Consider the following 16,230-nt stretch of genomic DNA (forward strand, 5'->3'; position numbering starts at 1 on the left):
GAGAGAAAATCCCTACACAGTTATAGAACCTCGGGGTGTCACTGGAACTAGTGTCCCTATTTTAAGATCTCCCCTCTATTACTGTTCCAGTGTCAACCCAAAATTTAGAATTTTCTTTTACTTTCATTTTCGATGATAATGGTAAACAGGACAAATAGAGAGGGAGAATCCTCCGAATGGGGGCACAGACAGCTATAAAAACTGACAGGGGTCCTAATCCTTCCCACTCTATCCAAAACTAAATTTAAAAAAAATGGCCTTTAGTTACAATTTAATTACTAGGTGTTTCTATACCAATGTTAGGTTTTCTATAGTCTCAAGTTTTCAAAAGTTTCACCATGAGGCAAGGTTGTCGCTTTCCTTATTAGCGAGTCCTTTTTGAAAAGGTGGGTTAAAGCCATGTTTTCCCATGGTGGAAGAACGAGATCTGCTGAGCGAATGAATAAAGATGGGATCTTTCAAGCAGTTTATCATCTGTGCAGCAATTAAAGCCCATCTTATATATTATTGACACGGACTAATTCTGCTTCCCGAATGATGCCGCTTTAAATCAGTCCAGAGACACTCGCTGGAAGACGCCGAGCTGGAGGCCTGAAACAGCTGCCTTACTTACACACCGCAGTATGAAGATCTGATTTGTTTTCCTCCATAGGACGGCTCAATCTGCATAATGACCAGCTACAGTCCTGGCCCTCTGTGAATTATGTGACTGAGCCAGATTTACCAGTGTATCAGATTATACCGTCTAGCAAACAAAAGGTTTATAAAACAACTTGAAACATGAAAAGATAAAAGTGGCCATAAACAGGCCAACATTTAAAAGCCTTGCTTCTAATTTAACCACTTTACCACCGGAGGATTTTGCTGTCTTCCGTCCAGGCCACTTTTTGCAATTCGGCGCTGTGCGACTTCAACTGACAATTGCGCGGTCGTGCGACGCCGTACCCAAACGAAATTTACGTCCTTTTTTTCCCACAAACAGAGCTTTCTTTTGGTGGTATTTGATCACCTGTGCAATTTTTACTTTTTGCGCTATAAACAAAAAAATAGCGTTTATTTTGAAAAAATAACAATATTTTTAACATTTTTATATATGAAATTCCCCCCAAAAAAGATGTAAAAACCAATTTTTTTAAAAATTTTTGGCCAATTTATTTTATGCTACATATGTTTGGTAAAAAAAATCGCAATAAGCGTATTTTGATTGGTTTGCGCAAAAGTTATTGCGTTTACTAACAAAGGGAAAGATTTCTGTCATTTTTGGTGTTTTTTTTTTAACGCGTAATGGCGGCGATCTGCGATTTTTTTTGCGGGACTGCGACATTGCGGCGGACAGACTGGACCCCTGACTGACATTTTTGACACTTTTGGGGGTACCAGTGACATTACTGCAGTAATCAGTGCTATAAATATGCACTGTTACTGTAAAAATGACACTGGCAGGGAAGGGGTTAATTTTATTGGAGAGGGAGGGGTTAATGTATGCCTGGTGCTTACTGACGTGTAGGGGGGGAGGTGACTGAGTGATTCATGGACAGATCGGATGTCCAGCTATGCTGAACAGTCCGATCTGTCACTCCCTGTCACTATGGAGATCCGCCCACTGTGTTTACACACAGCGGGCGGATCTCCAGACTCGATCCCCGACGATCGGGTAAGAGCAGCGGCGATCGCCGCTGCTCCTCCCCTGGCCCGACTCCCGCTGTGAATGAAAACAGCGGGAGCGAGCCTCCGGCGGCGCGCAAGCGCCGCCCAGAAGGGGGAGTGTCCAGTCACGTTAATACTACGTGGCTGGACGATAACGAACCACTCTGCCGCAGTAGTATTACTGTGAGCGGTTGCAGAGTGGTTAAAGCCCTATTGAGGATACTAGTATGAGTTACATGGGTCTGTGTACAACTACTTCAATCCAAGAAACATTTAGGACTCTTCTTTAAATCTTTACAGCTTCATTTGCTTGCTTGAGAAATGTTTTATTGCTGTTGTAAAGAGTATCCTGATAAATTTTGTTGTATGTAGTAGGGATCGACCGATTATTGGCAACACCGATATATCGGGGGCCGATATGCACTTTCCCTGATATGTCAGAATTGGCCCCTGAGGTTACCGATTTTTTTTGCGGGACTGCGACATTGCGGCGGACAGACTGGACCCCTGACTGACATTTTTGACACTTTTGGGGGTACCAGTGACATTACTGCAGTAATCAGTGCTATAAATATGCACTGTTACTGTAAAAATGACACTGGCAGGGAAGGGGTTAATTTTATTGGAGAGGGAGGGGTTAATGTATGCCTGGTGCTTACTGACGTGTAGGGGGGGAGGTGACTGAGTGATTCATGGACAGATCGGATGTCCAGCTATGCTGAACAGTCCGATCTGTCACTCCCTGTCACTATGGAGATCCGCCCACTGTGTTTACACACAGCGGGCGGATCTCCAGACTCGATCCCCGACGATCGGGTAAGAGCAGCGGCGATCGCCGCTGCTCCTCCCCTGGCCCGACTCCCGCTGTGAATGAAAACAGCGGGAGCGAGCCTCCGGCGGCGCGCAAGCGCCGCCCAGAAGGGGGAGTGTCCAGTCACGTTAATACTACGTGGCTGGACGATAACGAACCACTCTGCCGCAGTAGTATTACTGTGAGCGGTTGCAGAGTGGTTAAAGCCCTATTGAGGATACTAGTATGAGTTACATGGGTCTGTGTACAACTACTTCAATCCAAGAAACATTTAGGACTCTTCTTTAAATCTTTACAGCTTCATTTGCTTGCTTGAGAAATGTTTTATTGCTGTTGTAAAGAGTATCCTGATAAATTTTGTTGTATGTAGTAGGGATCGACCGATTATTGGCAACACCGATATATCGGGGGCCGATATGCACTTTCCCTGATATGTCAGAATTGGCCCCTGAGGTTACCGATGTTGCTGATATTTCGGGAAAGTGCTGTACCGGAGTGACGCCTGCAGCTAGAGGCATCACCCCGGTACCGGCGTCCATAGCCGACAGTCGGCTGTCTTGTAATGACAAACGATGCGGCTAAGAAGCCGCTCGGCTGTCATTACAAGGAGCGGGAGGGGACGTAACCCCACTGGGAGACCCGGGCATCCTACCTGCACAGCCGCCGAAGAGAAGACCCGATCAAAGCTGCATTCGGCTCTGATCGGGTCTCCATGTAAAAAACCCGGAAGTGATGTCATGACATCCCTTCCAGGTACTCAGCGCCAAATTAAAAAAAATGAACGCATTAAAAACAGCCAAACTTGGTGTTTTAAATGCTTTTAAGTGCAGAAGAGGGGTTTGGGGTCCTTTAGACCACCAGATCCCTCCACAACAGTACCTGTGAAAAAAAGAAATAAAAAAAAAATTGTTTTAAATGTCCGGAAATATCGGCCAATATTGGCCTATACCGTTACCTGTTGACCAAAATATTGGTATCGGCTTAAAAAAAACGATATCGGTCGATCACTAGTATGTATACTATGACAAAAAAGTATATTAACTTATCTTATTATCTTGCTTGACAAAACATTTACAGTGTACATTGTTACTGGAGCCTGACCTCTTCTGACTTTATGCCTCAGTGTCAGTTCACATACTGTATATGCGATGCGGGAACCCTGCAAATCCCCTGTGGGTTCCCGCATCGCATTCAACTCGCACTCGCTCGTTCCCCCCCCCCCCCCCCCCTCCTGTCCTGACCTGTCAGGCTGCATGCTCGGATAAGGGTCTGGTATGGGTTTTGGAGGGACATCACGCAGTTGTTTTTTAAATTTTGGCTTGAGGTTCCCCTTAAAATTCATACCAGACCCGAAGGGCATAGTATGGATTGGGGAGGACCCCACACTGTTTTTTTTCTACATTTTTAATTGCAGGCATTCTTTTTTTACATTGATCTGTCAGCTGGGAAGCCCACTGAAAGCTGATGAGTCATCAGTTGTTAAGGAGGTGGTGGCCGGCTTATCGGCCTACTCCTTAACAGCCAGCTATTCTTCACACAGAATTTGAATTGGTCGATCATTTTCTCACCAGTCCGAATTGGAATCGTTATGAATGGTTCTGAAAATTTGGAATTTGTCTGAAAAGGAATATACAAAATGAAATTAAACAAATTTCATCGAAATTTGTAACTATTTCATTCAGAGATTCAGACACATCCAAATCTCTGAATAACCAAAAAATTGTCCAAATTTATATTGGGACTGAAACTAATTACACATGTCTAGGGGGAACAGCCCTGTCAGACTTTAATGTTAGAACTTTGGTGGGTGGTAAAATCACAGCTTAGCCTCTTGTTTTTAACACCTGTCCAGGCCACTCATGTGAAAGAGCCCTACATATGATTTTCACCAAACATTTAGTAGTAGTGAGTCAATCACTCACTGAAAACACTTACACCAGAAAGTATTATCTGCAGTGAATGTTTGTTGAATGTCAGTTTCACTGCTTTAGAAATATGCCCTTAAAGAGGAAGTAAACCCTCCTCAGGAAGTTGTACCTATAGGTAAGCCTATGATAAGGCTTACCTATAGGTACTGTAAATATCTCCTAAACATGTACGGTTTAGGAGATATTTACCTTTAATGCAGCCAGTGACGTCACTGGCGCATGCGCTCTGAAGGAACGGCTGATCGTGCCGTTCTTTCAGAGCCCCGTGCCGTGACCGTCGGCTCCAGCTCATTATGTCTTTCTCTTGCAGGTTGTAAAAAAAAAAAATTTTTTTGAACGAGTTTACAACCTCTTTAATACAAAAATAAAGGCAAAGGAAAGGTCCCAGTCAGTTTTTTTTCCATCTGTGTCCTATTGGGGAGATTTCTCTTCACTTCCCATCCCGGAGGCAAACCAGAAAGGGGCAGGAAATCACTCCAAAGTGAGGGAATTCCTTTTGTCACCAGGGTCGCAAGAACTAGTGTCCCCATTGATAAATTCCCCCCTCTATTCCTGTTCTAGGGACAATCCAAAATTTGGGATTTTCTTTCACATTCACTTTCAGTGAGAACATTAAACAGGACAAACAGAGGGAGTGAATCTCCCTAACAGGACACAATCATAAAAACCTGACAGATGTAATGCCTCTCCACTCTGTCTGAACCTAAAAAAGCACTGATTGTGGGCACTGATGGGGGGCACTGTGGGCACTGATGGTGGGCACTTAGTGTATGTTCTGTCTCAGCATCGATTGTACCTGTGACCTTCTTGTAGACCCCCAGTCTGAAAGTGTGTGCAGCAGGTTGAATGATGGCTTTAACAGATAGTTTACTCAATGAATAAAGACTCCAGAGGTGTTCTCCAATGCTTCTTTATGCTTCAAGTTAGCAAAGGCATAAACATAGAGGCTTTTCCATAGAGTAAACTATCTGTTAAAGCCATCATTCAACCTGCTGCACACACTTTCAGACTGGGGGTCTACAAGAAGGTCACAGGTACAATCGATGCTGAGACAGAACAGTAAATTTACAATGAAGTTACACAGCTTCCACACGCTGCAGTCTCCTCATAACAACTCAACAAAATGGTAGTTACAGCAGGAAAATGGAGGATGGGAGAAACCATCTAGCCAGAAACAGCAGGGGTGCAAGGAAGATACCAATAACATAGCATAACATAACATGTAATAACAACTGCTAGACAGTTAAAGCTGCGTGGCAGCACACTCCCCGCCTGGTATCGTGAGATACCACTACACAATTATTTTCCATAAACATACAATTAACATTGCATACAGTATAATGCTATGTAGCCCTCTCCTCTAAGCTAACTATGCTAGAGGTCTAAGTGACTCCTACACATAACACTGAATCAGGATTTTTGGAAGCAGGCATAATTAGGACTGTCTCAGTGACTGGTCTCAGGAAGGTTTTTGGGCTCCCGTCTTTTACAATCCTGACTTCCACACTTCGGACCTTTCCATCATCACTAGCAATGGCCTTTGTAATAACTCCAACTGGCCACTGGATCCGATTGGTTTGCTTGTCTTTTAGAAGAACCAGGTCCCCTTCCTTGCTCTTTGGCACTGGGGTCTGTCCAATTTTCCGGCTCAATAATGCAGCTGGAGTTAAAACAGTCGGACATTCTGGGTCTGTAGATACAGCGGTCAACGGTCTTGAGTTGATTATTGCTGCGACCTCAGCAAGGAATGTAGTAAGTACTTCATGGGTAGGACGTGAAGAACTCACATCAAGCAACATAGAATCCAGTATGCGCCTTGCTATCCCAATCATACGTTCCCATGCTCCGCCCATGTGTGAAGCGTGTGGTGGGTTGAATTTCCACTGGTTTGCAGTGGCGGAGAAGGTGGTCCTTGGAGGTGGCTCTGTCTGAGAAGCTCGCTCCCGCAGGGGTTTGTTAATGTTCTGGGACGCTCTCTCGCTATAATTGAACTGGTTGGTCAGTTTTCTCTCCTTCTTGTTCCTGGATGGTATTTCCTCACCTTCTGTCCATTCTTCACTAGCCTGAGCGTCAGACTTCCCATCTGTATCTTTGTCTCCCGGCTCTGTGGAGTCGTTGGTCTGAGTCTTTTCAATGACTCCAAACTTCGCCATCTGTCGCCGCGCTTCATCAGAGTCTTCGTTTAACATGTTTCCATCCAGGGAGAAGCGTTCGGCCAGCTGGTCCACGATGTTAATGGGTTTGTAGGCCCGTTCCTTAAAACTGTACCTCACAATGTTCTGGGGGGCATGAGGGTTGTTTGCAGTCAGGATACGAGTGAATTCCTCCTTAAGTTCAGCCTCGCTGAGTTCCAGCTGGTCCGGAGGCTTAACCAGAGTCTTGGCCTGCATCCATTCATCAGCTCCATCCCCCATATCTGTGGAGTCATCTTCATCCTCCAAATTTCTTCTTGAGCAGATGTTGGAACTCAATGCTACAACTTCAGGCCGGATTTCCGGATCAGTATCTGGATCCTCCAGGTGGAAATCAATATCTTCTTCTGAGTTTGTAGAAGACTGGTCAATTAAAAACTTGGGTCCTGAAAACCAAATGGTTTGTGTGAGGACAACTGCTGGCACTAAAATCTTCTGCATGAATGCTAGAAAGTGCTCTCGCTTCTCAGGTTTGTTACGGAGAGTTTTCTTAAGTGCAGCAAATCTGGTTAAAGCTTGTTCTCGATTGTTAGGGAGAGGAAGCCTTGGTACTCGGAAGGGTAATGGTGCTACCCAACTGTTGGAATTGTCCTTGAAGAACTCTTCATCCATAATCTTGATGAACTCCTTGTCTTCGACTGAAGGGGCAATCTTGTTGTCATCACAAGTAGTCTGGTATACTGAATCACCAAAGTCCTTTTGAGAAGTGAGCTTACAGTTAATACTTTGAAGTGCTTTATATGGAACTTCGTTCTTAAAATCAAGTCTTTCCTTCACATAATAGTGCGATGGACATTCCATCAATTGACAGGTAACATTAGTTTTGTAGGAAGCTACATCCAAGAGCTTGTGAGATTGGTCTAAGCAGACTTCTCCTATTATCACCCATCCAAGATCAAGTTTCTGGGCTTGAGGAGCATCATCTGGACCGTTACATAACTCTCTTATTTTATGAACTCTAGGAATGTCTCTCCCTAGTAGAATCAAAATCTTAACATCCTTGTTAAGTGGTGGAATGTAGTTAGCAATGTGGCTCAAATGAGGGTGATGATGTGCAACCTCTGGTGTGGGGATTTCTTCTCTGTTGTTCGGTAGTTGATCACATTCGATTAGAGTTGGAAGAGGAAACTCTGTGTCCTCATATTCTGATGCAACTACGAAGCCATGGGCTCTTCTTCCAGAAGTATTAACCTTTCCTGCACATGTCTGCAAGGTATAAGACCAGGTCTCTCCTTGAATGTTGAATAGGTAAAAGAATTCTGTACTGGCCAATGAGCGATTGCTCTGATCATCGACTATGGCATACATTTTTATGGAATTTTGTGGACATCCTTCAGGAAAAACTCTTACAAGACATATCTTGCTACAAGACTTGCTATGAAGCCCTTCTCCACATACCTCTGTACATCTTGTGGTTACGGGGTCGGCATATTGCTCAGTTCTCTCCCCGCCATCATCTGATGTAGTCTTGGGGTTGCTGCCGGGTGAAGGTTTCCTTTTGAACAGGTCTGAATGAAGAGCGTCCACATGTTTGGCACTGTTGCAGAGAGAACATCTGATGGCGATCTTACAGTCTCTAGCTAAATGATCGGAGGATGCACAACACTTAAAACAGATATTATGCTCTTTGAGAAATGACTTGCGTTCTTCAATAGGCTTGTCCTTAAATGCACGACATTTGGAGAGAGAGTGTGGCGCATTATGAATAGGACACTGTTGATTAAGATTGCTAGCTTTAATGTCTGTAGCTAAGACGTTGGATGCTATTGCAGTCTTCCTCACGGCAATAGGATGCCTTAAATCCTTGAATTTACTGTTGGTGGCAATACCCCTTGAAGTACTTAAAGGAATGGTGGTTGTATCTGGATAGAAGAAGCTTGGGTCATTCTTGGATCTTGCAACCTTCCGCACGAACTCTGAAAAATAAGAAAAGGGAGGGAAGGAAACACAATGCTCATACTTATACTTTGATCCTACACTAGTCCACTTTCCCTGAAGATGACTAGGCAACTTTGCTACAATAGGATTTACGCCCTGAGCAGTGTCTAAATAGCTAAGACCTGGTAAACTAGGATCTAACTTAGCAATTTCAAGTTCATGAAGGAGGTCACCTAACTCTCTAAGCTTATGATTGTCCTTAACAGAGATTTTAGGAAAGTTGTTTAGTCTCTGGAATAAGGCAGATTCAATGACTTCGGGGCTCCCATAGTCTTGTTCTAGACGTTCCCAGGCAGCATCAAGGCCTGCTTTAAAGTTATAAATGTAGACAGATTTAAGTCTCTTTACTTGTTCTGAAGATTGACGCCCCAACCACTTTATTAGTAAGTCAAGTTCTGCTTGAGGTTCAATGTCCAAGTTCTTGGTTACCGCCTTAAATGTAGATCTCCAACTCCTGTAGTTCTCTGGGCGGTCATCAAATCTAGACAGTCCAGTTGTAATCAACTCTCGTCGAATCATATACTTGCTGAACTCTGCAATGTCAGTGCTTTCAGTTTTTATAGCCACAGGGTCTACTGATGGTGCGCCGTCTTGGACCATGGTTGGTATATGATGTTGGCTGGTAGGTAGAGAGAAAGGTGTTGCAGATGGGTTTAATTTAGGTAAGGGTCTGTCGTCTGAAGGTCTCTGAGCATTTGAAGTCAAAGAGAGATGTATCAAAGGGGGTATAGAGTTCATTCTGTAGTCTTCTGCTGTGCCCTTGTAATCTCTATGCACATAGGGTTGTGGTGGCACATGAGCTGCATAGGTTGATTCACTTGATTTTGTGACGTGCGGTAGTTGTGGAGTGTCTCTATTAGTAGGTGCGTCTAGTTGACCAGCTTGCTTTGGCGACACATTGCCTTCTGATCCACTTGCTGGATGATTATGAGAAGAATCTCCAACTGTAGGTGGGACTGTATTGTCGTGGTTCTGAGTTAGGACAAACTGTAGGGTCCTTTCAACAGGGTCTTGACAAGCAGCTAAGCTGGTACAAGCTGCTCCTTCTTCTTCCAATAGGGCTTGTTCCAAGACAGATAACTCTGCTAAAGCTACTTCCTTTTCTCTATTCTTCTGAAGAATTTCTAGCTGAGCCTCTGTTTCTGCTTGTATTCTTGCTTGAATGCGTTGAGCTTCTGCTTCCTTGCATTTCGCTTCTGCTTCCTTGCATTTAGCTTCTGCCTTGATGGCTGCTTCTTTTTCAGAGCAGGCGGCTTGAACCTGGGCTACTGCAACCTTTTGGCGAGCTTTGAGTATTTGGTCGCTCAGTATTGACCTTATAGAGCAGGACCGCAATGACTTAGAAGAAGATTTATGATATGAGCGGGCAGACCTAGAAGATTTTCCTGAGTGTCTGGAAGAAGCAGAGTTACAGGATGTAGTCTCATGTAGCTGTGTCAATCTACCTTCTATCTGTGCCTTTGCTTCAAGATATGTACTATGCCTCTGCTGGTCATTAGAAGTAAAGTCCTTTAATTCCAATGCAGCTTCCTCTATGTTGGAATGTGACAATAGTGAATAGTACTTCTCAGAAAGTCTTTTATAATTCTCAAATGCCTTCTTAACCCTTGAGAGAGCAGTGTTCAATTGCTCAGAATTGTTGCTAGTTTCATTAGTGGCTGTTATACAACTTAAAGTCTTTTCCCACAATGCAGTCAGGTTACTAGATGTTTCTTCCTTACTTGCTTCATAAACCTCCCTTGCCTTCAAGGATGGATGAGGGGCTCTGACAGGACGAGCAGAATGAAGTAAGGAGTCTGCTTTATCTTGACTAAATTCAGGTAATTCTGTGAGATCTCTGTCAGACATAATAAGTACTGTATTTCTGGTGTCTTGTTAGAAATCTGCCAGAGCTCAGCTCTGTAAATAGTGACTTCTGTTATTAAGCAGGCTGGGCTGAGGTATTTTTTGTTACAATAGTGGCTAGTGCTGGAACTAGTTCAAACTGGATCACCTCAGAAGGCTGTAACAGTAATGAAGCATTCAGTAGGTGGCTGGTTTCATATGCAGAGTAATGCTTCTGGTGACACACAGGTGTGGTACTTACGTTTCTGAAGCTGCAGAGTCTTGGAAATTTACTTTCTGAAGCTGCAGAGATACCTGTGTGATGAAACAACTGGAAATTTACTTCAAGTACTTCTTGGAAATGTACTCTCTGAAGCTGTGTATTCCTGGAAATTTACTTTTCTTAAGCTGCAGAGATACCTGTGATGGATTCTTCATGGAAATGTACTCTCTGAAGCCGTGTATTCCTGTAAATTTACTTCAAGTACTTCTTGGAAATGTACTTTCTGAAGCTGCAGAGATACCTGTGTGATGAAGCCATTGTAAATTTACTGTTCTGTCTCAGCATCGATTGTACCTGTGACCTCCTTGTAGACCCCCAGTCTGAAAGTGTGTGCAGCAGGTTGAATGATGGCTTTAACAGATAGTTTACTCAATGAATAAAGACTCCAGAGGTGTTCTCCAATGCTTCTTTATGCTTCAAGTTAGCAAAGGCATAAACACAGAGGCTTTTCCATAGGTAAATTTATTTACCTTGTGTAATCAGGGCACTGGTGATCAGTGCCCTGATTACATTTCTCTGTGTCCCCGAACGGCTGATTGGCTCTGCTCCTTCCTCACACGCAGTCTCTGTGTGAGGAAGGAGAGCTGGCAATGAGAGATGATCTCATATGTTTACATATGAGATCATCTCTCATTGCATGGGCCGATCACATGGTAAATGGCCGCTGTGATTGGCCATTTACCACGATCTGTGATTGGCCGACACAGATTTTCCCCGATGCGCGCTTACGGGAGCGCGGGGAGCCTGTCTCTGGGAGGCCGTATAAAGACGGCCTCCCAGAAATTAGAGTCCGCGCTGTAGCCGTACTTCGGCTATAGCGCGGACCGGAAGAAGTTAAAAACTCATGTTTGTCACCGAGGCATGGGATAAAATATACTTCAGTTGAAAGAGTTATTTTCTAAAATGACTGCGGTGCTAGGTTTTGATGTAATTTTAGATAAATATAGTGCTTGGTAGAGTTTATTTGTGACTACTGTGTGGTGTCCTGGAATTACCTGGACAGAAGGGTGAATGGAGGTCTGTGAAAAAGCTATCCTTCTAAGTAGATGCGGCAAACCTTATAACCTTGAGTGTCTGTGTCTCCTGTGGAAATACACACCACAGAGGACTGCGGGAAATGTCCTGGTGCTTCTTTTGGCCTTATATTGTGTTGTATGGTAGAAGAATGCAACTGCTCTTTAACCCATTCCACCCTGGACCCAGGGTTAGTGACCTTGTTTTAGCAGCATACCATAGACATGGGGACCTCCAGGGGAACTAGCATACTCTTCTATGTGTGGACAGACGCCTGCGGGTGACTCATTCTGAAATAACCAGTACCTGTTGATGGTCCTTTGCACACCTGCTTCAGGCCTTACACTAACTGACCCCACTTTGCCCCTTTTCACAAGTTTAGTTTCCAGGAGATGTCCCAATATAGAGGTTGGAGGAAGGAGGAGGCCTCACTAGGAATTCCTTTTAACAGTTTACTAAATAGATTGAAGGAGAAGCATTTACGTATGTAGCACTGTCCCAGTAGGGACTTCTTGGGCCTCCTCTGATTACCTACAGACAGTCACTTAGGTACAGTTCACATATTCATCCTTACTCCCAATGGCTCATTACTCAATAAACAGTCCAGGGGTTCTGGTTTTTGGTATTTATTGTGGAATTTGGATGGGAGAAGGCAACAGTGGGATACTATAACTGGAACTATTTCTAGTTGATAAGGACAACTCTCACTTGGCCTCACCAGGTTACTTGTTAAAGCAGTCACACTGCTTTGACCATACTGCAACTTGTATGGAAAGGGTTAAGTCTCCTGGCCCTTTCTCCAGCAATAGCCATGATGAACTACATTATCTTCAGGACACACTATAGCATCCTCTTTACTGACACCCATCCACTGACTCTTCTAGCTGCAGGGATGGCTCCCCTCAGGACAGGCCCCTTGACACAGATCTGTACTCACTGTATGCAGAATAAGATTCTTCCAGTGTCTTTCTTCCGGTCAGCTTTGCAGGACCTCCGGGTTCAGTTCCTCTTTAGCTCTTAGGCCCTCAGGTCGACCGAGGATGCATGGCAACTTCTATAGAGAAAGAGGCAGCCGCCCCTCCCACCGGGATTCCGCTCTCCAGCTGAAAGACACCGAGCACATGTGCCCTTGGCATTTATACAGTATCCCAGCATGCACAGAGGCATTTTCCGCTGCCAATTACCAGGGCTGTACTAAATGCCTGTGCACTCATTTGTCAGGTTTCCTCCCATTGTCCAATGTGCAGTGTAACAAACTGAGCTGCACCTGAGCACAGTGAGCAGACCTCACTAGCAGATCCTGCTCTCTGGTAGGCAGAGAACAATATAGATTTACCTGGCAATCCTTTTGGTAAGCAGAAAGGATCCAAAACTATATTCTCTATCTCTATCACCTACCTAGGAGGGTGCTACACGTACTTTCACCATCCCTTGACAGTAGCGACACTCAGTTTGTGGCAACTAAAGTTCAGTGGGCAGGATTGCAGAAGAAACATGCTATGTTTCTTCTCTAATAACCTACTCCATGCAGAAATGGAATACAGGTATGGGAAGAGCATAAATACATATTTTTAAAATCAGATTCGTTTAGATTACTGTTATGTAATGAGGTTCATGGACTGTACAGGGATGGCATATAGAGGAACCAATTGGTCCATTTCCCTCCTGCCACCACGAAATGCCCGCTTCTCCTCCTCTCCCTCCTGATGGCATTCAGCATCTGCTGGAGAGAAATGGACGAAGCTATATGCTGCACAAGAGTCCGGACTGTGGCTTTCTAGTGGCTGCAGGGCTCTGAGCTGAGAGAGCCTCTCTGTCACAGGCCAGAGCCAGCACTAATAGTCACTCCACCCCCCCCCCCCCCCCCGCACGGACAGCAAAGGAGAGAGAGAGACAATTCCTTTCCTTCCTTTTCTCTCTCTCTCTCTCTCCTTCCTTATCTCTCTTTCCTTTGTCTCTCTCTCTCTCTCTCTCTCTCTCTCTCTCTCTCAATCTCTCTCCTTCCTTTCTCTCTCTCCTACCTTTCTCTCTCGCTCTCTCCTTCCTTCCTTCCTTCCTTCCTTCCTTCCTTCCTTCCTTCCTTCCTCTCTCCTTCCTTCCTTCCTTCCTTCCTTTCTCTCTCTCTCTCTCTCTCTCCTTCCTTTCTCTCTCTCCTTCCTTTCTCTCTCTCTCTCTCCTTCCTTTCTCTCCCTCTCTCTCTCTCTCTCCCCCTTTCTCTCCTTCCTTGCTCTCTCGCTCTCTCTCTGCTTCCTTACTCTCTCTCTCTCTCTCTCTCCCCCTTTCCTTCCTTTCTCTCTCCCTCCTCCCCCCCCTTCTCTCTCTCTCTCTCTCACTCTCCTTCCTCTCTCTCTTTCTCTCTCTTTCGTTGCTGCACCATGGGCCTCTGGGTTGTACATGTCCTTCAGGCCAAAAGTTGCCAGTCAGCCCCTAATGTTATCCATCTTCTTTCTGCTGCTCCTGTCCTCTCTCCTGGTCCCATTGTACTCTCTCCTGCCCCCTCCCCTGTGGTGCTGCCAGGTCCCCTCACTTCACCAGCCAATGGATCTGTCAGAATGGAGAGCAGAGAAGGGTCAGGTAAATATGTAATTTACTGGCCCTTTTCTTGTCTGCTTGGAACAGGCATTGCTCAGTACTGATCACTGACTTTGTCCTTTCATAACTGAAGCATAGTAAATAGTGTAGGTGTCGATGTAAAAGTAATGACACCCCCAGATTGGTTCGCAGATCGCAGTGTGACATGTGAAATGGTGTAGGAATCAGATCGCATAGGTGTGAACATCCATGTGATCTGATTCCAGTGCGAACCAAGAAAAGGGTCCTGCACCATTTTGGTGCAAATGCAATGCGATTTCAGACATATATTTTGTATGGCTGAAATTGCATCGCACAGAAACCGCATGTCATCTGCACAGCAATGCGGTGCGAATCACATAGGATGTCTGGCATTGCACTAGTGTGACTTGGCACTTAAAGCTGTGTCCTCAATCTCCCCTCTCTGTCTCAAAGGTGAGATGTCAGGGTCTGTTTAGACCCCTGATATCTCACCAAAGCCCTCCCTTCACCAAAGCCCCCTGAACATTTGTAAAAAAAATTATAAAAAATAAAATTGCAAGAAAAAAATAAATAAATAAAATAATAAAATAGTAAAAAATAAAAATAAAAACTTCTGCCACCAGTGGCAGAACTACCAGGGTTGCAAAGGTTGCACTTGCGACTGGCCCTGATGTTATACCACTGGGCTCCAAGGAAAGGAGCCCCGGACTCGGGGCTGCTAAGTCTAAAATGTATGTGGCTAATTGTCAGTAATACACAGTTGCAAATACACAACAAGTAGGCAGAGAAAATGTTGTAGCAACTTATAACAATATCTGAGCACCATAAGAAACTGTACAAACAAAGAGCTGGGGGGGGGGGGGGGCACACCCTGGACATGCATTTCTAAAGCTGGTGCAGCTATGAACCAAGCAACATGCATATTTACAGAGAATAGCGCACACATGCAAAATAAATGACTATCAAATATAAAGGCAATCAATAAATAAAATGGGGATTTAGTCCCACCATATGGCTATATCGTGCTCAAGCCCACCACTACGTCAAAGTACCCCATTGTCAGTGGGTCCTACACTATCCATAAAAACAAGGATGAATCCAGCCTCTCTAAACCAGATACTTACTCCTTACTGGGAGAGATGTGCAACTGCACTATAAGGGACTCCCCCTATATCTACTTACTAGTGGACACTGATAGAGTACAGGTGTGGGAGGGTGGGGTGCCATATGGTGCGACTAAATCCCCATTTTATTTATTGATTGCCTTTATATTTGATAGTCATTTACTTTGCATGTGTGTGCTATTCTCTGTAAATAACCATAAGAAACTGCATTATTAAAAATTGTAAAAGAATAAAGGTCATAATTACCGTACAAACAACTACTGACCAAAATTTGTGTATTAACCCATGGCCTTTTTACAACATGTGCACTTAATCAGGTTCGTATTTTTGCTCCATAAGATGCAACCCCCCCCCCCCCCAAAGATTGGGGGGAAATGTCTGTGCGTCTTTTGGAGCGAATGCTGACTAAATCCCTACATGTTGGGTACCGGGCGGTCCGCACACACTGATCCCGAGGCTCCCCACGGGGTCCCCGAGTCTCCCCGAGGTGTCCCGACTCCCGGCTCAGCTGTCAGTTTCTAGAATGGAGCCGCTACTTCCTGTATAAGACTCACCGGCGGAGTGATATCAGATGCACTCCGCCTGTGACAGGAGGAGCCATGCACAGGAAGCAGCGGCTTTGCTCTATACTGCAGCCGCATGCTTCCTCCCAGGCTCAGCCACAGACAGTGCCTGAAGCAAATCTCTGCAAGTACCCACTATTATTGCTATTATACTGTGTATATGCCCACACCCACACTGAGCATTATACCCACCACTGTGACCAGCATTACCTGGCTGCCAGCAGTACCCATCAGCAGTGCCAGCCAGCATTATTATTCTGTTATATTTTAATAAATATTTTAGTACACCATTTGGTTCAGAATATTTTTTTTCTTGTTTTCCTCCTCTAAAACCTAGGTGCGTCTTATGGTCA

At 44.7% G+C, this 16,230-nt stretch overlaps 1 protein-coding gene across 1 annotated transcript; it reads right to left on the reverse strand.

Moving 5' to 3' along the window:
- Window positions 1-4,044: 4,044 nt before the first annotated feature.
- On the reverse strand, window positions 4,045-10,364 carry LOC309550640 (uncharacterized protein; the record flags this gene model as incomplete). Its single annotated transcript, XM_082250978.1, has 3 exons — window positions 4,045-4,075; window positions 8,566-9,644; window positions 9,732-10,364. 3 exons carry the CDS (start codon window positions 10,362-10,364, stop codon window positions 4,045-4,047), a joined length of 1,743 nt encoding a protein of 580 aa, XP_082107104.1.
- Window positions 10,365-16,230: the final 5,866 nt, after the last annotated feature.

This window comes from Pelophylax lessonae (assembly GCF_965119305.1).
Source record: "Pelophylax lessonae genome assembly, chromosome: 3".
Classification (NCBI taxonomy): domain Eukaryota; kingdom Metazoa; phylum Chordata; class Amphibia; order Anura; family Ranidae; genus Pelophylax; species Pelophylax lessonae.